This window comes from Propithecus coquereli, unplaced genomic scaffold (genome assembly GCF_000956105.1).
Source record: "Propithecus coquereli isolate 6110/MARCELLA unplaced genomic scaffold, Pcoq_1.0 Scaffold34, whole genome shotgun sequence".
Classification (NCBI taxonomy): Eukaryota; Metazoa; Chordata; class Mammalia; order Primates; family Indriidae; genus Propithecus; species Propithecus coquereli.
In genome coordinates this window covers 11,531,016-11,554,724 of record NW_012149063.1, presented here as the reverse complement: position 1 = coordinate 11,554,724, position 23,709 = coordinate 11,531,016, and the positions used below count along the sequence as shown (strand labels likewise).

Genomic DNA, 23,709 nt, shown 5'->3' with positions numbered 1-23,709 from the left:
AATTATTAAAGCATAATCTCCCACTGTAGAATAATCATTTTACTTTTGATATGACACAAGGTGTGAAGTAAAGAGGATAGAAAGAGAAAGAAAAGATATAATAGTTAAGAGTAGGTTGGCCTATCTGAACACTGCTAGAAGCTTTTCTATATGAAATAAATATTATGTAGTTGAACAGGAATTACTGACACTTGAAAGAAGAAATGTACAGTACTGAGCAATCTAGGTAGACAACAGTGAGGCCCTGGTGTTGATGGTCTTTAGAATGGTTGCTTCTCTTGCATCACTAAGGTTCTGCATCTATGAAGGAAAGATTATGGGAGTCATTTATTTTTTTAAATGTGAAGGCACTTCGCTTATTGGTAGTATAGACCATGAATAGATTTTATCAATTACTGGAGTCTCTAGGGAGATCCATCAGATGATAGTAATATTTGGGGCATATATTAAGTATTTGGGTTTATATTAAGTATTGGGATTTAAGAGACTTTTGTCTTATAATATAGCCTTGGCTCTGTGGGTAGAGTTATGTTTTTAAACCATCAAATAATAGTTAGCACTTGACAGAGTGCAATGCTCTGAACTTGGAGCTGTGGGAGGCCAGAGAAGAGGCCATGGTCTGGCTCCTAGGAAATTATAATTGAATGGAAATTGGATTTTTATTTCCTGTTTTTGAAAATTTGCTTTTAAGAAATTATCTGAAAAAAATTTTGATGACCTGTCTTCTCAGAGTATGAATATTAAAGCACTGATTTTGTACCTCTTTGGCTCCTTACCTTGTGCAGTAAGTTCATCTTGAATATAAAAAGCAATATTCTATTGCCCTATCAGAAATACAAAAATGAGTGAGACAGTCTTTACTGTCACTCTGTTTATAATCTACGTAATTTAAAACTTGGTCGCTCACAATTGTACTATTATTCAGTGAAACGTAACAACCACATTAGAAAGGTGGAAAGACAATAGGAAAGGAGTTCACAGGAAGGAGGAATTGCCTTTGGCTGGGGTGGACAGAAGAGTTTCAGGGAGGAGACGGCATTGGAATTGGGACTTGAAGGCTAACAGTTTCTGGGTGGGCAGACACAACAGTGTAGAGTGTTCTAGTTCAAAAGAACAGCAAAAACTAAAACAACTCCTTGATGCTGTGCGCAAGAGACTGACAAATAATAGAGCTTAGCTACTTACTGTTATCAAAATTTTTCTTCTTTGCTTTCAAGTGTCTTAAATTAATTACTTGAGTTTAGTGGTAAAACTAAGGTTATTTCTATAAACTAGACACTCTACCTGTATCCCACAGTTTATGTTACAGACAGACTCTAGTGTCAGGAAAACATATGCAGGATATGCCACATATATTTGCTCTTTTAGAAAATTGCTATTCAGGGAACCATTTAACGCTCTGCTGAAGAGAAAGTCCATAATCCTTTTGTGCTCTGCATGGCAATTGAGGTGGTGCAATGTCCATAAAATATGCTACCCTTAAAAGCAGCGATTTCAAATCCACACTTAAAAAGACAGAGTGCATTTTTCAAGTGTTGTGGAACAGCCGTGGTTTCCTATCCTGTTGGAACCAAAAGGGAAAGTAGTGCCTTTTAGCATCTCTTTAAATAACCAGCTTTATGATGTTGGCCAGAATGTCTTTTTCTCAGATCCAATTCCAAAATACTTTCCTGAGTTTAATGACTAACCAAATGGGAGAGGAAAACTTAAATTAAGCTGGCCTTGACCGAGTCTTGAGGCAAGCCATTTTTCATGGGCTGCTCGTCTTAAAAGCCCTATATCTCATTGTCAACACAAAGTCTGCTTACACTGTAAACTAGGTATTCCATTTTTTCTTTTAAATGACTAGCTTTAAAAAAAAAAACAAAGATGTTATTACCCCTGCTGTCAGTTAATCTAAGTATCTCATTTGGTGACTGCCCTCAGGTTTTTTCAACCTGAGAATAGATTTTTTTAATATCTGAGGATGTGTCTTTTTTGTTAAAGTAAAGAAAAAATGAATTTGTTTTTAGATTTTGAAAATAGATTGAAGTATTTTTTTTGCATCTTAGACAGTATCTGATTTTTCTTTATATTTTGTGTAACCCAGCTGCCATTGTCTTCCAGTTTAAAGATGGCACCAAAGTGACAAGAGGGCTTTATTAACACTCTAACACAGGGAACAGGAAATGAGGGCCCAAGGAAGGGCACAGAGAAGAGTGGAGAGGTGGGGACACAGTGAGCTTAACTTCCAAGAGTAGAAGGGAGAGGTTCCCACTCACCTCACAACCTTAGGAAGCATCTTTCTCCCAAATTAAGACATAAGTAGAAAGTGGAAGCTCATTTGTAAGATGAGTTCTTCTAGTTTACAACAGAATGATGTCATTCCTTAACACAGATATCTCTATCAAGAGAGGACTAGAGTTAATTTTTCTTTTTTGCAAACATCAACTATTATTCAGATGCACATAAAAAAAAGTAAGATATGGAGAAAGTTGGACAAATAGGTCACTGGTATGCCCTTAATTTTGTTGTAAATAATTATTTAAAAGTTTGAAATATATGGGTAAAATATAAAGTTTGGTAATTACAATTTACAAGTATTTCTGCTGTTTGAAAATGGAAATTCCAAATGAATAGATTGATACATCTTTATGTATGGGCAAAATCTCCCCCTGCCCCTGTGAGAAAGAAAGAAAAGAAAAGAAAAGAAAAGAAAAGAAAAGAAAGAAAAGAAAAGAAAAGAAAAGAAAAGAAAGAAAGAAAGAAAGAAAGAAAGAAAGAAAGAAAGAAAGAAAGAAAGAAAGAAAAGAAAGGAAAGAAGAGAAAAAGGAAAAGAAAAAAAGAATTCTCAAAACATGGGAGCCAACATGGGGAATATATTTTGTATCCATAGTTTGCCTGGGGACCAATTAACCCAAACCACACTGGGTCTAGCACCTTCCAGCCTTTAGATATGTGGTGTCTCAGCAGCTTATAAAGCCCAGCCTACTGCAGTCCTGACTTTCCATCACCATGCCAAGTCTCATCTTCCAGCTTCAGACAGACTTCAGCCTGGTTTCCACTAGGTAAAATTTAATCAGTGGAATAAGAAATAAATTCCTTCGTAAAAAAAAAAAAAAAGTTCATTCTTGCTCATGCATCAAAAGATATCAAGATGTTAACATGTCATTCCTCCCACTCATGGATTCATTCAATAGTTAATGAAAGCATACGAAAGGTATGTGTCAGGTAATGGATCAGATGTGGACAATATGACATAATTCCTGTACACTGAAGCTTATATATGTAGATGGGCCATACTTTGAAACTTTTTATTTTGACAGTTTCAAACCTATAGAAATCCTTCACCAAGATTTACTAATTATTAACATTGTTCTGTATTTTCTTTCTCTTTCCCCCCCTCCCCCTAAATATGTGTATACATTTTTAGCAGGGAGGAAAATTATTTAAAAGTAAGTTTCACTGGTTCCATATGAAGCATAGAATTATTTTTTCTAGGTCTGTGAAAAACGATGTTGGTATTTTAATATGGATTGCATTGACTCTGTAGATCACTTTGGGTGGTATAAACATTTTAACAATGTTGATTCTGCTGACCCTTGAGCATGGTATGGTTTTCCACCTGTTTACGTCCTCTGCTGTTTCCTTCCTCAGTGTTTCCTAGTTCTCCCTGTAGAAATCTTTCAGCTCCTTAGTTAAATATATACCTAGGTATTTTATTTTCTTTGTTACTATTGTGAAGGATATTGAGTCTTTGATTTGGTTCTCAGTTTGACTGTTGTTGGCATATAGGAATGCTACTGATTTCTGTATATTGATTTTGTAACCTGAGACCTTGCTGAATTTGTTTATCAATTCCAGTAGTCTCATGGCAGAATCTTTAGGGTTTTCTAGATATAAGATCATATTGTCAGCAAAGAGCGATAGTTTGACCTCTTCTGTCCCCATTTGGATGCCCTTGATTTCCTTCACCATATAGAAAAAGCAATCTTAAGCAAAAAGAACAAATTAGGAGGCATCAATTTACCAGACTTCAAGCTATACTATAAGGCTGTAGTAACTAAAACAGCATGGTACTGGCACAAGAACAGAAACATAGACCAATGAAACAGAACTGAGAACCCAGATATAACACCATTCTCATGTAGCCATCTAATGTTTGACAAAGAACACAAAAACATGCACTGGGGAAAAGAATCCCTATTCAATAAATGGTGCTGGGAAAATTGGATAGCCACATGTAGAAGACTGAAATAGGATCTACACCTCTCACCTCTCACAAAAATCAACTAATGGTGGATAAAAGACTTAAACCTAAGGCATGAAACTATAAGAACTCTAGAAGAAACAGTTGGAAAAACTCTTATAGACATTGGCCTAGGGAAAGAATTTATGAAGAAGACCCCAAAGGCAATCATAGCAACAATGAAAATAAATGATCATATTAAAACGCTTCTGCACAGCCAAGGAAACTATCACAAGAGCAAATAGACAGCCTACAGAATGGGAGAAAATATTTGCATGCTACACATCTGATGAAAGGCTGGTAACTAAAATCTATATAGAACTCAGGAAAATCAGCAAGAAAAAAATCAAACGACTCCATTAAAATGTGGGCAAAGGACATGAACAGAAATTTTTCAAAAGAAGACAGAGTAATGACCAACAAACATGAAAAAATGCTCAACGTCTCTAATCATCAGGGAAATGCAAATCAAAATCACAATGAGATATCACTTAACTCCAGTGAGAATGGCTTTTATCAAAAATCCCAAAGCAATAAATGTTGGCATGGATGCAGAGAGATAGAAACACTCATACACTGCTAGTAAGACTGCAAACTGGTACAACCTCTGTGGAAAGTAATAGGGAGATACCTCAAAGAGCTAAAAATAGAACTGTCATTTGATCCAGCAATCCCATTACTGGGCATCTACCCAAAGGAACAAAAGACATTCTATAAAAAAGACATCTGCACTAGAATGTTTATAGCAGCACAATTCACAATTGCAAAGATGTGGAAATAACCCAAGTGCCCATCAATACATGAGTGGATTAATAAAATGTGGTATATATATACCATGGAGTTCTACTCAGCCACAGAAAACAATGGTCTAGCACCTCTTGTATTTTCCTGGTTGGAGCTGGAGTCCATTCTTCCAAGTGAAGTATCACAAGAATGGAAAAACAAGCACCACATGTACTCACCATCAAATTGGTATTAATTGATCAACATTTTTGTGCATATATAGTAGTAACATTCATTGGTGTTGGGAAGGTGGGAGTGGGGAGGAGGAGATGGGTGTATTCACACCTAATGGGTGTGATGTGCACCGTCAGGAGGATAGACATGCTTGTATCTCTGACTCAGGTGGGGTAAAGGCAATATATGTAACCTAAACATTTGTACCCCGTAATATGCTGAAATAAAAAAATTTTTAAAAATTTTTAAAAATTAAAAAAAAATAAAAATAGGTTTCAGACATCAGAGGATAGTCATTTAAACAAGTAAGTGTAATATGTTTTTAGGGGCTTCAGCAGAAACCCATATAAAACACAATTATAGGGAAAAGAAGGGCATAGGAGGGAATCCAGAAAGTCTTCATAAAAGATTACTTGCCAGGTATGTAAGAGGTGAGATGACAGCTTGATCAACAGGGAAAGCACATATGAAAGCCCCAGGACTGACCCAGTGTTGAGCACTGGGAGAGCACTAGGTGGTTTTGCAGGTTGGACCATGTGCTAGAAGGGGAATGGGAGAGGGGTCATGAGAAAGACAGGACAGACAAGTAGGCAGTGGCTGGAACGTGGAGGGCCTGGTATGCCACAGAAAGGAGATTTCTCTTTATCTTATGGCTGATGAATAATCACTGACAAGTGTTAGGCAGGGGAATGATCTCATTTGTGCTCTGTTATCAGAACTTTATAGAGAAAATGCCTAAAATTAAAAGAACTGTAAAGGGGAAAATTTTCAGGCACTCTGATATGCCGTGGATAGAGATATTTGGGGAACTTGTGGGCTTTTAAATGCCCTAATATTTCACCCAAAATTTGGTGCTCTGTTTTCCAGCCCAGAAGAATAAATATGTGAATTGGTGTTTCCAAGACATTGTTGTGTATTACATTAGAATCAAGATTGTGAAGAGTTTTAAAAGAAACAGAGATTCCCAGTTTTTACTCCAAACCTACTGAGACAGAATCCTCTGAAGTGGGACCTGGAAATCTGCATTTTCCCAAATCTCCCCTAGGTGGCACTGGTGCAGCCAGTTCACTGCCTAAGGTTTGGGTGCCTGGAGCTGTAGAGGGAGGATAGGAAAGACCACCTGCAGAGGTCTTTGCAAAGGGCTCAAAACTGGTCAGTGCCCAGGACAATTACCAAATGCTGTGGGAAAACATTTATCATATCAGCCTGCATGGCCTGAGCCACCATGTCAAATGTCTCTCCGTGTCCTTGGAAAGTCTTGCAAAGTCAGGCACATGGTATGGTCTCCTCAAATATTTGATAAACAAATGAGCACAGCTTAACCCTAACGTTAGCAAAGCCCAGTGTGGCTAGCAGTATAGTTGTGTATTCTTGTTTGGCCAAAACACTCTAGAAATACCAATTTATTAAAATAAATGATACAGATAGCCTAAAGCCCAGCTATTTTTTTAGACTTGTCAGCAATTCTGTTAATTTTAATTTTTAAATTGTGGCCAAGACATTTTGACAGACTATCTGCTCTAAAGAAGATAACAGAATATAGAAGATGACATCAGTCACCTTGTGAACACTGTCATGCTGAGATTTTATGGGCTAAACTAGGAAAATGTATTCTCTGGTACTCCTTCTGAATCAATTCTCATCACTGTGTGATTGTGACAAATAATCTAAGTGATGGCAGGTAGGGGTAATAATGGTAGTTAATCCAGACATATATTAAATAACGGAGATAGGAAAAAATCATTTGAAGCTAAATTTGACAGTCATACTATGATGTTTATTTCAAAAGTGTTTTGAAACATTTTATTTTCTTGCTTGGTAATAGAAGAGGTGGTACTTACTGAATAATCAGTAGTTGACATTTCATTATAAATGTCAAAACCAAGATTTTCAGTAGATATTAAAAAAAATTAAGTCTTTTATTTCTGACCCTCAACTACTTTCAATAAAAGTCTTATTTAGACATTTTGAGGTGCTCAATGTGCAGGCAGAAAGCAGATGTTGGGGAAACAGCTATCTTCAGGGATTGGCAGTTCATTCTGTTCAAAAACCATATTCCAGGATAGCATGCATTTTAAAGCAGCTCTGTAATGATATTTGTCACATGCTGTTCCTTTACTAACCCTCATAAACAAAAGTGATTTTAAGATTTTGATTTGTTTCATGTATTTATTAAGTAAGTTCGGTTTGGAGAAACCATGAGCGATGTGGGTTAGATCTCTGAAGGTGTTCATTTGCCTAAGCAGGAGCATCAGGTATAAGTGAGCTGGACCCAGGAACACTAGTAATGTTGTTAAGGTTCTGTGTGTCCACCTCTTGAACAAGCTCTCTACACGTGGCTGGTAGGATGGCCAATTAGTTACACCAGGCTCACATCTTACACATTTAGTAGTTAACTCTAGTAAATAAAGTCTTTCCAGATATCCTCAGAGGAAAAGATTGTATACAATCTGATTTTCAAGGCTTTGATCATTTTCCATCCCCGAATCAATCATGTTTTCATCCTTGAGCCAATCAAGTCATCTGCAACAGGAACAAGGAGCTCTTACGGACTAGCTTGATGTCACTGCCTTTCCCTGTCAGTGGGTGAGGGGGCAGGCTGGCCCTTCCCAAAGCCGTGTGTCGTGAATTTCCCACATGGAAGAGGGGTTCTGTTGACAGAGAAGAAAAGGGCTATACTGTTGGTGAAAAGAAAAGAAAAAAATCAACAAGCCCACTGTAGTGGCTTAATTTTCCCATTAGTGTTTATATGCTTAAGAAAGAAAGAAAATCACAGTTTTCAATGGCAAAAACAAATTATGCTCTATCAAGTGAGGAAAGGTTGCATTTCTTCAATAGTATAAACAATGGTTTTATTCTTATATTTCCATCATTTCAGTAAGGTGTTAGATATTATAAGCCTCTTGCCTCGTGGGGTGAGGGGTGGGGTTGTTTTACATCTACTTCCATCTGATTACTACTTATGAAGTAATCAGAAGCTGATAACATTAAACAAAGGAATATTCACATTGTTTGCTCAATTTCTTTTCTTCCTCTCCACCCCCCATGCTTGTAAGATGAAAATACCAATTACTATTGAGTGATACCTCAAGCAATATTATCTGCCAATGAAACTCAAATCAATAGCTGGCATTTGTTCAGAGGAATTTGGGGGAGAATTCCAGCCAGGTAATTGATTGAGGGGAGATGGAGAAGGAGGTCATGGGCCATAATTTCAGGTCAAGGCCTCTCAAAGGCAGCCTTAGAGCTGCCGAGAGGAAGGCTGCGGGAATGGCGATGCTGGGTAGTTGATACCTGGGCCAATAGCTAGTGTGGCTTCTTTGTGTCTGATGGAGGTGTTTCTTCACTAGGATGACAGAGAAGAGGGAAATGAGGTGCTATCTCATCCGGAAGGCAGAAAGGTACAAAGCATCCCAGGGAGGTAGCTTTTATTAAGAAATACACACAATATTGAAGTAGGGAGAGGGATGGCGAAGCCTACATCCCACATCTCTTGTATTATTCGTCACCTCTGATAACAAAAGTTCTTTATAATGCAAAAGGTTTGTTCATTGCGATATTACTTTTTCCATAGATAAATCACATATAGGCAATCTCTAAATGCTTCCCATCTTTTGATTGACTTGCTCTGTTTTTTCCTCCTATAATGTATATATTTTCTATCATGTATTCTTGAATCGTTTAAATGATGCCAGTCTGTTATACTGTTTAATAATTTTCAAACCCTCTTATGTTTAAAAAAATAATTCCTTAAATCATGTTCTAAATAGAAGAAAATCTATGAATAACTTCTTACGAAATAGTTTAGATCCATTTATTTGATTAAAACAGGAAAGGGACTACTTTTCTTTGTTATAGATAGTCAAATTTGGGAGAAATCACTGTCAATTAACTATGTGTAGTTGAAAATATTTAAAGAAATTTGTTCCTACTAGGTTTGAATAGAGCATTCCTAAAATGTTTTCTAAATTGTAAGTTTGGTAATTGAAAAACTCTCAAGAAGCCAAAAAAAATTTGTGGCTTTTAAGAGTTTAGTTTTCTATGTTCTTCTTTACTTAGGATGTATTTTAGATTGCCTGATAGAGAGGAAAAGACGTATAACTTCAAAAAATCGATACCCAGATCTCATCTGTAGCATAAAAATTTCAGATAATATCTTCATCCTGACTCCAAAATGTAATAATTAGTAACATAAATGCTTGGCGGTAGAATTAGAATCAAATTGATAATAAACTAAAATATTTATTGATTCAAAAACTGTTATATCTACAGATAACAGCTCCATGATAATTCCCACACATAATTCACCTATCATAAAATGATTATTATTCTTAACAATTGATCATTTTTATGCATTGTATAATGGGCTTTGAAACAAATTTATTAGCACAGTTATTAGCATTATAAGAAATAGCAGATGACTATAAACATTGATTTAGAATACATTTCATATCATGTTGGCAATGTAACTGCAACAATGGCAGCACATGTTTGCTTTCACATGTGTTCACTTAGTTTTAGTGAGGGAAGCCCCAGGAATGCATGAAAAAGAATATGTCAATACCTTCCTAGTCATTAATACAGTCTTCAGCCCAGGGGAACTACAAATCCCAGAATGCAACATTTCATTCTTACTTAAACATGGATTTCGGAAACTGATGAACAAATTTGGTAATGCAGTTGGATTAACCATAAAGCCCAAAACACTAAGACTTGAACTTTATACAACATAGACTTTTGTCAAGTTTGCTACATTTTTACATTCAATTTTAAGTAGTAAATGTACTATCCATCTCATCGGTGTATGTGATACAATTGTTCTCATACATAAAAAATAATTATTTCACCAGAGAGAATTAGTGCAAAGTTTAAGGACAAAATGAGTGAGTTAGAGTTTTTTTGAAAAAAAATTATTTAAAAAATATATTCTAACATACATGTTTCTTGAAAATAGGTCATGTTATTTGGACTCAGATTAAAATATCTTAACTTTCATCATTTCTGAAACAGTTATTGCAGGCTGTAGTGATTGGCATTTCATCTAGATGCTTCAAATCAGATATAGATTTTTGTTTTCCATTATGGGTGTGGTGTCACTTTATTCCTACTGGGACCTCAATGTGTTCTCCATCAATGGTTTTACATATACACAATAATAATAGTAGTAAGAAGGTATACATAAAGATAAACACAATTAATAACTAACTTTATTGAATGCTTACTATATACCAGGTTCTTTGCTAAGAGCTTCCATGGGTTACTTCATGTAATCTTCACAAAATCTTATAAGGTAGATATTATTATTATTCCTATTTTATAATAAGCTGTGCCTTAGTGAGAAAAAATAACTTGTAAAATGTGCAGAGCTACTAAGTAGTGAAGCCAGAATGTGGACCCCAGAGTCTTTTTCTTAATCACTATGTTATACTGCACACCATGCATCAAAAAGCAGATTTATTGTATAATGTGGCCACTCAAGGCAAATTCATTTCCACCACCACTGGAAAAACAACTTAATGTGCGTGAATTTTTGTTGGTTAGAAAATATCATCTTTATACACGAAAGACAGGATATTACCTCAAAATTTTCTTCATGAGAAAACTCTGTATCCTCTTTATAAGAAGAAAAATTTTAAATTTCATCAAAAAATATTAAAGTAGACAAGTGAAAATATCAGGGTAATTCCATCCACAAACAAGCACTGAGCAAAATAGATCTTTATCCCATTTTCCAGATTGACTGAATACATCAGTCAAATCATCCGAGTAATTCTTTGTCTACGTATGTTTTCTGGCAGCATCTACTTCATATCTATTGTGATTCCACAAGAAGAATATCAAAGTCCTACTCTGTGCATTTGTGAGGTGTATCATTTTGATGTGTTTGTGATGCTTCCTGCGAGCTTTACCTCATGCATAATACTATCCCTTCTTTCTTTCCTTTTTTTTTTTTTTTTCCTGATTTTTTTGTAGAGATGAGGTCCTCCTATGTTCCTCAGGCTGGTCTCGAACTCCTGGCCTTAAGCTATATTCCATCCTAGGCCTCTGAAAGTGCTGGGATTACAGGCATGAGCCATCGTGCCCAGCCCTACACTGTCCTTTCTGGTTTCAACCTCCTTACATCAAATTTTGGAATGACCTGTGGCTTCCTGGCTCTGTTAATCCCACCATTTTGCCTGTGTTCTCCGAAATTTTCTGATTTCCAGATGCTTTGCCATCCAGAACAGCCCTCCATCTTTTAATACCTCCTTCTTTCATCTTTCAGTTAAATCATATCATTTTTTCCCACCTCAAGCTGCTACCCTCTTCTTACCTTCCACAAAGGGTGCAACCACAAGCCTGCAAAGGCAGAGTGGTTTCTTGTTGGTCGGAATATATTGATAACACAGCTCGTCAGCATAGAGCATCTCTGATGCTGCTTGCTGACACTGCAGCTGCACATTGGCACTGTTAGGCATCACCTCACCCAGCAGGCTTCAGTCATCTCCTCGATTTCTCTATCGCATTGTTTCTCAAACTGTGCTTCTCAGATCCCCCAGAGTTCACAAATATAGTCTCAGAGATCCACAAGTATCTCAAAGAAATTCAAATTTTTGATGATTATCTTAAAATATCTGAATATAAGCTGCCAAATTTCAGTACTTACGCTTGTGTTTTCATTTTATTGGTGCCAAAAGAATGGCAGAGTTTGACTCTTTCGGTGATTTCTCAGACAGGGTTTCCACAGCATGCTCTCTGAGTTCCTGAGTTCTCAAGATTGAGAAACATTGTTCTACAGTGCTGGGAATGGACTTGGATAAATGAGCAATGACCTAGGCCTGGCTATTCATCCTCATACATGTATTGTGTACTTCTATGAGCCTCACACCATGCTGCACACTGGGATTAAAAAATAAAAAAGTCTCTATCCTCAAGGGTTAGTGGGGAAGTCAGTAAGTTAACAGATAGTATATTGCAATAGTGCTAGTCAATTGGTACAAACATTCTGAAGAATAGCTCAGCAATTGCATCAAGAGCCTTGAAAATGTGGAAAACACTTGATCCAACCATTCTAATTGTAGGAATTTACTTTGTGGAAATGAAAGAGGTCTACAAAGATTTTTATGAAAGAATCAAGAAGTTAAATGAAATGAATATTAGAGTTTACTCAGGCCAATATTACAATAGTTAAAAATGGAAACAAACCAGATTTAAAATTTAACAAAAGGGGAATAATTAAATAAATTATAGCATCCATGTGATGGGATATTTGATAGCCACTAAAGATAATATTGCTACAAAATGCTAAAAAAGAAAGAACTTATAATATGATGAAAAGCAGAATGATAATGCACAGCTGTCTATACCAGAAGTCAGTAAATTTTTTCTGTTAAAGAGTCAGATGGTCGGCCGGGCGCGGTGGCTCACGCCTATAATCCTAGCACTCTGGGAGGCCGAGGCGGGCGGATTGCTTGAGCTCAGGAGTTTGAGACCAGCCTGAGCAAGAGCGAGACCCCGTCTCTACCAAAAATAGAAAGAAATTAATTGGACAGCTAAAAATATATAGAAAAAATTAACCGGGCATGGTGGCGCATGCCTGTAGTCCCAGCTACTTGGGAGGCTGAGGCAGAAGGATTGCTTGAGCCCAGGAGTCTGAGGTTGCTGTGAGCTAGGCTGATGCCACGGCACTCACTCTATCCTGGGCAACAAAGCGAGACTCTGTCTCAAAAAAAAAAAAAAAAAAAAAGAGTCAGATGGTAAATATTTTTAGGCTATTTTACCTAAATTTTAAAATATTCACGTAAATATTTTAGGGTTATATTACTTTCTGAGTTGCAGCTATTCAAACTCTGCTGTTGTAGTGTGAAAACAGCTGTAGACAATACATAAACATATGGCCATGGTTTTGTTCCAATAAAACTGTATTTATCGATACTGAAATTTGAATTTCATATAATTTTCGTATGTCATGAAGTAGTATTTTTAAAATTTTGTTTTCAACACTTAAAAATGTAAAAGTTATTCTTAGCTCACAAGCCATACAACAACAGATAGCAGGTCAGATTTGGACCATAAGCAATAGTTTGCTGATCCCTGATCTATACCATGTGATTCTAATTGTGTGTGTGTGTGTGTGTGTGTGTGTGTAAAACCACATGAATGTTAATGGTGGGTATCTCTGTGCAGTGGGATTATGGGTAATTTTTATATTTTATAATTACTTTGGCATTTTTCCATTTCAAATATGAAATTACATTAATTTTGTAATCAGAAAAGTAGAAAATGCATGCACTATAATAATGGCTATAATGGAGGAAGACACTTTAAAGGGGCAAATACTCCTGACCTGTGTAGGAGTGGAGGAGGAAGGTCAGGAAAGGTTTGCTGGAAGAGGCAACTCCTGAACAGTGTTTTGAGAGATGACAAAGAGTTGTTCAGGCATAGGCGAGTCACTTGAGGGAGAGGGAAGAGTGGGAGGCCAGCAGGAAGAGTATTCTAGGCTGAGACATAGATGATAGTCCATAGGAGAGGTAGAGAACCATAAGAGTTTCTGAAGGCTACAGAACAGTATGCAAAAGCCAAGAGGTAATACTAGAAAGGGAATTAAACATTGAATATCTTATTTACTATGCTTGGACTTTGAATTTTATCTTAAAATCAATTAGAAGCATGGAAATATTTATGAGTTGCTGAGTGACATATTTGTGATTTAGAAAGATCTGTGTGGCATCAGTACAGAGAATGGATTGGGTGAGGGTGAGCCTAGAGGCCGGAGGACAGGCTGTTGTGGGAATTCTGTTGAAATTGAATTCAATTGAATTCTGTTGAATTGAATTCAAGTTGAAAGGCTGTTGTGAGAAATGTTGAGAGACCAAACTGAGGTACAGGGATAGAAATATAAAAAGGAGAGGGTTTGAATAGCATATAGGAGGTTAGATATTGGAGTTGAAGGTGATGTTGGGGAGAAGGGTGAAGGTGGTCTTCTGTATTCTGTTCCTGTCAACTCCAGGTAAGTTGCAGACTGGGTGAAGATGACATGATCCATTTTTGATGTTTTGAGTTTGAGCTAGTTGTTCAATGTTTGGGTGGAGATTTTCAGTAGAGTTCAAAAATCAGGAGAAATGAATTATGTACAAAGAAGTTGTAGTTATAAGACCTAACACATTCCCTTTGAAAGAGAGTGTTAAGTAGCATCTGTTGTACTTTCTCCTTCACCCCACCTTGAATTGTACAGAGATGCAATCCAGTCAACACCAGTGGCTTGTGATGATAATACATCAAAACTTTGGCATTGCTTGCCCTCTGCCATCAGGACCACATCAACGTTTCTGGAAGAAGTTGAGTGTAGTTTGAGAAAGTTGCCCAGATGATTTTGATAGAGGCCTCCCAGCCCCATCTCTGACACCTACTTGTGTGAGAGGAAAAGAGCAAAGACTACGGCATCCTAGAACACCTAGATATTTAAAAATAGACAGAAAAAGTAAATTTGTAAAAGAGGGCAGAATCACAAAAGGAAAATCAGAGTGCACAATTAGCCAGTGGAAGAAAAAAGTATTTTAATGGCACACACAAAAGTATTAATCACAAAGAGGTGATGAAATGAAGATTGTTGGCATTGAACGATGTTAGGTCATATGGACCTATGCAAAAATATTTCAGTAGGAGGGTGGTGACAGAAACCAATCAAGAATGAGGTGAGAAGTGGATGGGTATTAAGAAAAAGCTGGAGCATGGAGGAAAGGAAAACAATACAACAATAACTAGGTCCTCTCTCAATCTTTGATATCTGTTACCACGCTCTGCACTACTTGAGAGATGCTTGAAAAGTGCTTGCTGAACAAGTGAGAGGATGGCTGAGTGAATACGCTCATGAATAACTAACTGTAGGTTCCATTAGGTCTTATCTTCCTTGAACGGAAGTCATTGAGAGTATCATTGTATTGGAGCAAATGACAGTTCGGTTTTAGCTTTAAAAGAAGGTAAAGGACACTCCATTCAAGTGAAATACCTTCTACAGATCTCCCTGGTAATTGAGAATATTATAAGTACTGTAGGGATGATATATAAATTTTTAAACTATAAAGCACTGTACAAATATTCTCATTTATATTGCAGTATTATTGCGGAATTGATTGATAAAGGCATGCCAAAATGAGATTTCTCCTTCTTTTAAGTGTGTTTTCAGATACTGTGGTTTTTGATGATCTTCAACCTTGAAGAGCTGCTTCTTTGCTTCCCTCCACATAGACAGCATCTCCGTCTCCATCTCTAGCCAACAGTGACACAGAGGGGCAACTTGCGGAGATGGGGTGAAGGCAGGAGCGCCAGGCTCTCTGCAAGTGTTCAAAATTATATCCTCAAGTTTGCCTGGTTTAAATTTCTATAGTACACAAATGCTGTGAGATTTCTGAAAGAACTCTTCAAGTCTTAGTAAGAAGTGAGAGAGAGAGAAAACTTGGAGGATGTCATCAGGGTTTTTTTTTTTTTATAAATGGAAAGTCGAGAATCGTGGCAGTCTGGGGGATGAGGAGGTAGATTTTGGTCCAGTCAAAAAAAACTGCTAATAGTCATGGAAGAATCTGTTCCCAAAGTAAGGGGACTCCACTGCTCTAGAATCGGTGCTGTGTGGCAGTGTTTTTAGAGGCGTCCTAAAATTGATGTCCCATTGAAATAACTGGCCTCTAATGTCTCCTCTAGCTCTAACAGTTCGTGAAAGAAAGGGAAATGATTGTCAAGAGAAAGTCAAGAAACCTCTTAAATTGTTCCTACACATTCTACCACCAACATTTTTTGAGCCTCTGATATATGCAGGGTATTCCGTGTTTCTCAGTAGGGATGCTATTTGGTGAGACAACCCTTCATCAACGCCTCCATGCACACACATTGGGACAATTAAAAATGCCCAACATGTCTGAGAACCAGTGATAGGTGCTGGAGCTAGAAATAGAAGTAAGACAGAACTTAGGTTTCTGTATCTCCTTCACAAACTTGAAATCGTTGTCATTGGTGTGCATGGGGTATTATGCCCTCTAGCCCCTCCGTTAGTACATTACTAGCATTTATGTTTCAGCCTGCCTAACTGACACACCCTGCTCCTTGAGGGGAAGAGAAAAGAAAGAGATCATCTCCATGGAGGCTCAGCAATGGGTGTTAAAATAAGGTAGTATTTCCTGAGTGGCTGGCAGCCTATGAGTGATCACCAGGTTCAGAAGGGAAGGCCCGGCTCATAGGATGACATCGCACGTGGGCACACATAGAAAGCTGGGGACCACTAGAAGAATCACATGGCCTTCCCAACACCTTTACCAAGGTTGAGAAGTGGTGTCACAGAGATCCAAGTGCCAAACATTAAACACCTGGCTGGTGGATTCTGGCTTTGGGTTCAGACCATGCTCTATTTCCAGAAACTCATAGGAAACACATTTTAACTGGTCATTTCCCTGAGATTCTGGATTGGCTGAGAAATACCCCTGTTTATGAATCCTGCCTAGTTCACTCTGTGTTCCTGTTTCCTCCAGTATTTCAGATGGTGTTTGATAGGTCATGGGCAGCATTGGACTCTGATCCCAACACCCCAGGAATGATCTAAAATTCCGAGAGAATTTGGAGTGAACAATTTTCTGCAGATTCCCGAAGCAGAATGTCTATTGGCTTTCTTGGAAAAAATCCCAAGTGTAACTTGTACCAAATTAAATCCAGAGGATTCTGCAAGAATGTTCTGGCCTTGGGTCTGCAATGAATAGAACATTTTGTGGTTCACACTAGAGGTCATGGGAGAATCCCCAGGAAATAGTGGAAGCCAGAATTGTAGTTCTTCAAGCTACTTGTCTATAAAACCTCTACATCACTGTTTTATAAAGTGCCATTTCAGTGGGAAAAGAACAGTATTAAGAGAAATTATTTTATATGTGTTTAACAAGGCCAAGAGGACTCTGTATAAAAAATAATTCCAAAGGCAACCCCTATTAGATATAGTGATAGCCAATCTTCAGATTTATCTTATCACCTTTGTGTCAAATCTGAGAAATATCACCGGGAGGTTAAATGTTTACCTGCTTTTCTCTAGAATCAATTCATTCCATTATTTCTCCTTATGTATTCTCTTTTTTTGTATTTTTTTATTTAAATAGATTTAGGGGGTACAAGTAGTTGTTTTGTTACATGGTTGAATGACATAGTGAAATCTAGGCTTTTAATTACCATCACCTGAATAGTGTACATTGTACCCAACAGGTAATTTTTCATCCTGCACCTTCCCTCACAACCTCCCCTTCTGAGTCTCCAATATCCATTAAGTCACTCTGTATGACCATGCATACCCATTGCTTAGCTCCCACTTACAAGTGAGAACATGCGGTATTTGATTTTTTGTTTCTGGGTTACCTCACTTAGAATAATGGCCACTAGTTCCATCCAAGTTGCTGCAAAAGACATTATTTCATTCTTTTTGATGGCTGAGTGGTACTCCATGGTATATATACACCACTTTTTCTTTATCCACTCATTCATCGGTGGGCACTTAGGTTGGTTCCTTATGTTTGCAATTGTGAAGTGTACTGAGATAAACATACAAATACAGGTGCCTTTTTTATAAAAAGATTTCTTTTCCTTTGGGTAGTAGATCCACAGTAGTAGGATTGCTGGAGCAAATGGTAGGTCTGCTTTTAGTTCTTTGCAAAATCTCCATAGAGGTTGTACTAATTTACATTTCCACCAACAGGTATAGTGTTCCCTTTTCACCACATCTGCACCAGCATCTGTTGTTTTTTGACTTTTTAATAATGGCCATTCTGACAGGGTAAGATAGTATCTCACTGTGGTTTTAATTTGCATTTCCCTAATAATTAGCGATGCTGAGCATTTTTTCATATATTTGCTGGCCATTTGTTTCTCTTCCACTAAAAATGTCTGTTCTTATATTTTGTCTACTTTTTAATGGGGTTATTTGTTTTGTTCTTGCTGATTTGTTTGAGTTCCTTATAGATTCTGGATATTAGGCCTTTGCCAGATATATAGTTTACAAAATTTTCTTCCATTCCATAGGTTGTCTATTTACTGTTGATTATCTCTTTTGCTGTGCAGCAGCTTTTTAGTTTAATTAAGTCCCATTTATTTTTGTTTTTGTTATATTTGCATCTGGGGTCTTAGTCATAACTTTTTTACCTAGGCCAATGTCAAGGATAGTTTTTCCTAGATTTTCTTCTAATATTTTTATGGTTTCAGGTATTACATTTAAGTCTTTAATCCATCTTGAGTTAATTTTTGTGTATGGTGAGAGAGGGATCCAGTTTCATTCTTCTGCATGAAACTATCCGATTTTCCCAGCACCATTTATTGAATAGGATGTCCTTTCCCCAGTGTATGCTTTTGTCTGATTTGCTGAAAATCAGTTGCTTGTAGTTATTTGGCTTTATTTCTGGGTTCTTTATTCTCTTCCATTGGTCTACATGCCTACTTTTATAACAGTACCATGCTGTTTTGTTTACTGTTACCTTGCAGTATAATTTGAAGTCCAGTAATGAGATGCCTCCAGATTTGTTCTTTTTGCTTAGGATTGCTTTGGCTATTTGTTCTCTTTCTTAGTTCCTTATGATTGTTTTTTTTCTAATTCTGTGAAAAATGATGTTGGTATTTTGATAGGAATTGTATTGAATCTGTAGATTACTTTGGGCAGTATGGACATTTATTTATCTATTTATTTTGAAAACGTATAGTACTGAAAAGTATTTTATTTCATTTGATTTTTTTTTTTATTTCAGAGTATTATGGGGGGTATAAATGCTTTGGTTACATAAATTGCCTTTGCACTGCCAGGCAAATGTGCCCGTACCCCAGACAGTGCACACTGCATCTATTAGTTGTGGATTTACCCATTCCCTTCTCCCACCTCCCACCTGCCTCACACTCTATGAATGTTACTTCCCATATGTGCACATTAGTGGCGATCAATTAGTACCAATTTAATGGTGAATACATGTGGTGTTTGTTTTTCCATTCTTGTGATACTTTCACTTAGAAGAATGGGCTCCAGCTCCATCCAGGATAATACAATAGGTAGTTCATCATTTTTTATGGCTGAGTAGTACTCCAAGGTATACATATAGCACATTTTGTTAATCCACTCATGTGTTGATGGGCACTTGGGTTGTTTCTACCTCTTTGCAATTGTGAATTGTGCTGCTATAAACATTCAAGTGCAGATGCCTTTTTTATAGACTGTCTTTTTTTCCTTTGGGTAAATACCCAGTAATGGGATTGCTGGATCGAATGGTAGTTCTACTTTTAGTTCTTTGAGATTTTTTTTAAATGTTGGTTCTTCCAATCCATGAGCATGAGATGCTTTTACATCTGTTTGTGTCATCCACAATTTCTTTCATCAGTGTTTTGTAGTTCTCCTTGTAGAGATCTTTCACCTCCTTGGTTAAGTGTATTCCAAGGAATTGTCTTCTTAATTTTCTTTTCAGATTGTTGTTCTCTGTTGAATGGAAACACAACTGATTTTTGTATGTTGATCTTGTTCCCTGTAACTTTGCTGAATTTGTTCATTAGCTTTAAAATATCATTTCTTCTTTAAATATTTGGTAGAATTCACCAGTAAAACCATTTAGACCTGGTACTTTCTAGTTTGGAATGTTATTAATTGTTGATTTAATTTCTTTAATAGATACAAACCTGTTCAGATTATCTGTTTTTCCTTGTGTGTTTTTGTAGATTGTATCTTTCAAGAAATTTGGCCATTTCATCTAACTTATCAAATTTGTGGGCATAGAGTCATTTATAATATTTCTTTTTATCCTTTTAATGTCCATAGGATCAGTAGCTATGACCACTCTCTCATTTCCAATATTAGCAATTTATTTCTTTTCTCTTCTTTTCTTGATTACCCTGGTTAGAGGTTTATTGATTTTATTGATCTTTTCTTAGAACCAAATTTTGGTTTCATTGATTTTCTCTATTGTTTTTATTTCATTGATTTTTCCTCTAATTCTTATTATTTCTTTTCTTCTCCTTACTTGAGATTTAATTTGCTCTCTTTTTCCAGTTTCCCAAGGTGGAAACTCAGACTACTGATTTTAGATCTTTTTTCTTTTCATATATTTGTATTCAATTTTCCTTAAGCACTGCTTTTGCAGCTTCCCACAAATTTTGGTAAGTTTTATTATCATTTTCATTTAGTTCAAAATATTTTTCATTTCCCTGGAGACTTCTTCTTTGACCTATGTGTTATTTAAAAGTATGTTGTTTAATTTCCAAACGGTTTTGTATTTTTCAGCTGCCTTTCTGTTATTGACTTTTAGTTTAATTTCATTGTGGTCTGAGAGCATACTTTGGATGCTTTCTGTTCTTTTAAATTTGTTAAGATATACTTTATGGCCCAGGATATGGTCTATTTTGATGAATGTTCCATGGGAGCTTGGGAAGAATTTGTATTCTGCTGTTGTTAGAGGAATCATTCTATAAATGTTAATTAGATCCAGTTGATTGATGGTATTGTTCAATTCGTCTACATCTTTAACAATTTTCTGCCCACTGCATATATTGATTACTGATAGATGTTAAAGTTTCCAACTATTACAGCAGATTTATCTATTTCTCCTTGTAGTTCTATCAGTTTTGCCTCATGCATTTTTGATTCTTTGTCATTATGCTCATACATATTTGGGATTGGTATGTGTTCTTGGAGATTTACCCCATTATCATTATGTAATATCCATTTTAATCCCCAATAACATTGCTTGTTCTTAAATATACCCTGTCTAGAATTAATATAGATGCTCCAGTTTTCTTTCAATTGGTGTTAGCATAGTATATCTTTCTCCATTTACTATTTTTTCCCCTCCAGCTTTATTGAGGTATGACTGACAAAAATTGTATCTATTTAAGGTCTATAATGTGATGTTTTGATATATGTATGCACTGTGAAATAATTAGCACATGTTATATTAATCAAGCTAATTAACGTATCAACCACCTCACATAGTTATTCCAATTTATTTACTTTTAAAATCTACCTCCTCCTTTATATTTAATGTGGGCTCCTTGTAGACAACATACAGTTGAATCTTATTATTCTTATACACTCTAATAGTCTCTGCTGAACCCAGGATGGGGTGGGGGGGGAAGGGCAAGTAAAAATACCTCAAAGCTTTTCTACCATTTTTAAGTTGCCTTTCTCTTGCTTCATCTTTGCTTGGATACTGTAAACCTTTGACTACTTTCCAGAATTCTGAAAAAGTTGATTAAGACAGTTTTTTCTTGCTTTTCTGATATTTCTATAGAGGGGTGGGTCCTGGGAGCTATCTACTCGGCCATTTTAATTGATATCTGTCAGATAGTTTATATTTCATTGGCTTTTTTTTTCCCTCTCTATCTTGTATTTTTAAAGGGGATTCATTGGCTTTTTGATGAACCAATTATTTAAAAAAAATCAATTCTGATGTTTTTATCTAATTTGCTAATTTGTGGTTTTGTATTGAATAAATTTATTCCCCTTAATGTTTGTTTTATTTTATTAGCATTTTTCTATAATTTAGACTTGAATGTTTAATTAATTTATTTTGCCTTTCTTTAAAAACAAAGTTGTCTAATGCTACATATTTTATATGAGCTGTATATTATAGGTTTTTAAATGTAGTAGCTTCACTATTATTATTTTTTTTAAAGTCTATAATTGTAGTTTGTATTCTCTACTTGATCTAAGAATTATTCTTCGAAGGGTTTTTTTTAATTTTCTTAGTGATTTGTTTTATGAGCTGGGCTTTTTGTTATTTATTTCTACTTTTATTATATTGTGGTCTGACTGGTTATATCTATTTGAAATATTTCAGTGTCACAGACATAAAGGTTCATGTCCCTTACCTATACTGTGGATTGTACTATTTATCAATATAAAATGCCTTTTTTTAGCCTTAATGATTTTTGTTTTGATTTCTGTTATAATTTGTGTGATATTAATATTGCTAGTCCTGCTTTCTTTTGTTAACTTATCCACTTTTTTGTGTTTAATTGATATTTAATTATACATTATGTTTTGTGTGCATGTGTGTGTCCTGATAAATCTGCTCTTATTTCTTTTGTTTGCTTTGTTGTATTTTGTTTTATCACATTTTAAGTTATTTTTTCTGTTGATATTTTAGAATTCATGAATACTATTTTTAGTCTACTATATTTTAAAAAATTATGCCTTTATTTTGGTGCCAACTTTAAGAACTAAATGAAATCTATTGACTCCTCTTCCTATCCCTGAATGAGACAATTGTGGAAGCACATGTTTCCCTTCACTTTCCATATTTTGTCCAAACTCTGTAATGTTAGTTACAGATATTCTGATTTTTACATTATGAATATTCCCTTTTAAGAGTGTATTCTTAATATTTACATTAAGCTTCACAGACATATTAACAATTAATGACCATTATTTAGAATAAATGGTAAGTTTTACTGGACTCATTTCTCACAATTTTATTTCATGATCACTCTCTGGAAGTGAGTGATCTTATTTTTGGAAATACGAGATCAACATAATATTCTATACCCCGTGGGAACATGTGTCTTTGGTAAATCTCTACAGTGCTTGAACAATGTTTGAATGTGAGTGCCTTTAGTCTGGCCATGCTGCCTGGTTCACCACCATCTCTATTGCTCCCTCCTGCCTGCTTGATGTGCCTGCCTGTATACCAGTTTGTGTTTACACATTCTCTTCTAGGCCTCCTTGGACAACATACAGTTTCAAACATCCAAGTGTTTAAAATGTGATCCTGTGTTCTTACATTGAGTAACACTCTGCTTTATGCCTTTTTTTCTCTTGGATTTAGGCTTTGGAAGATCGAGTATGGGAACTCTTGCAGGAAGCAGACAAGATAGCTGAAGAGAACCAGGATCAGAGTCAGGTGTACGACGCCATGGCCAAGACTCTGGGTGAAGCGTGGGCTGCCCTGGTCTCCATGCTTGAAAGAAGAAGGGAGCTCCTTAGGTTGACCTCTGAATTTTTTGAAAATGCCTTAGAGGTTTGTATTTTTAAAAACTTCCTTCTCTACATCAGACCAAATGAATAGCACTACTGAAATATTTTATTTCCACAAATAGGCAATGCAATCAGTTCAAAAAATGGCAGAATAATAAAGACATACACAATACAAATTTTTGATTGTCAAAAAATAAAATTGTTCATATTTTAAGTGTAGGTCTTCAAACAAAAACAAAGTACACCTAACTAAAATTAAGTAAAACATTAAGTAAAAATGGGAACTCTAACTCAAAAGTCATGATTTATTTCCCTCTTTAGAAGATAGTCATATAGTTACCCTAATTACAAGATTACTAGGAAATACTGGTCTAGAGTGTTCTTGTTGGCTAAAAGTTAGAATATAAAGTTTCTTCTGCTTATTTTTTTTTAAAAGCAATTACAGAATATTCCATAGGATGTTTGACTTGTACTTAGAGCATGTTATAGAATACTTTTCTAAGGTATATAGTTGATTTCCCATAGTTTGGACTCATTAAAATTTAAGGGAAGGAAAAAGTCCTAGACCTAAGACAGTCAT

General features: G+C 36.0%; 1 protein-coding gene across 1 annotated transcript in view; it reads left to right on the top strand.

Moving 5' to 3' along the window:
• CCDC141 (coiled-coil domain containing 141) overlaps positions 1–23,709 on the top strand; it is a 164,172-nt gene that overhangs the window by 22,491 nt on the left and 117,972 nt on the right. Inside the window, exon 3 of the mRNA XM_012650763.1 lies at positions 22,981–23,172. Coding sequence (XP_012506217.1) covers positions 22,981–23,172 — 192 coding nt within the window. The remainder of the gene's footprint in view (positions 1–22,980; positions 23,173–23,709) is intronic.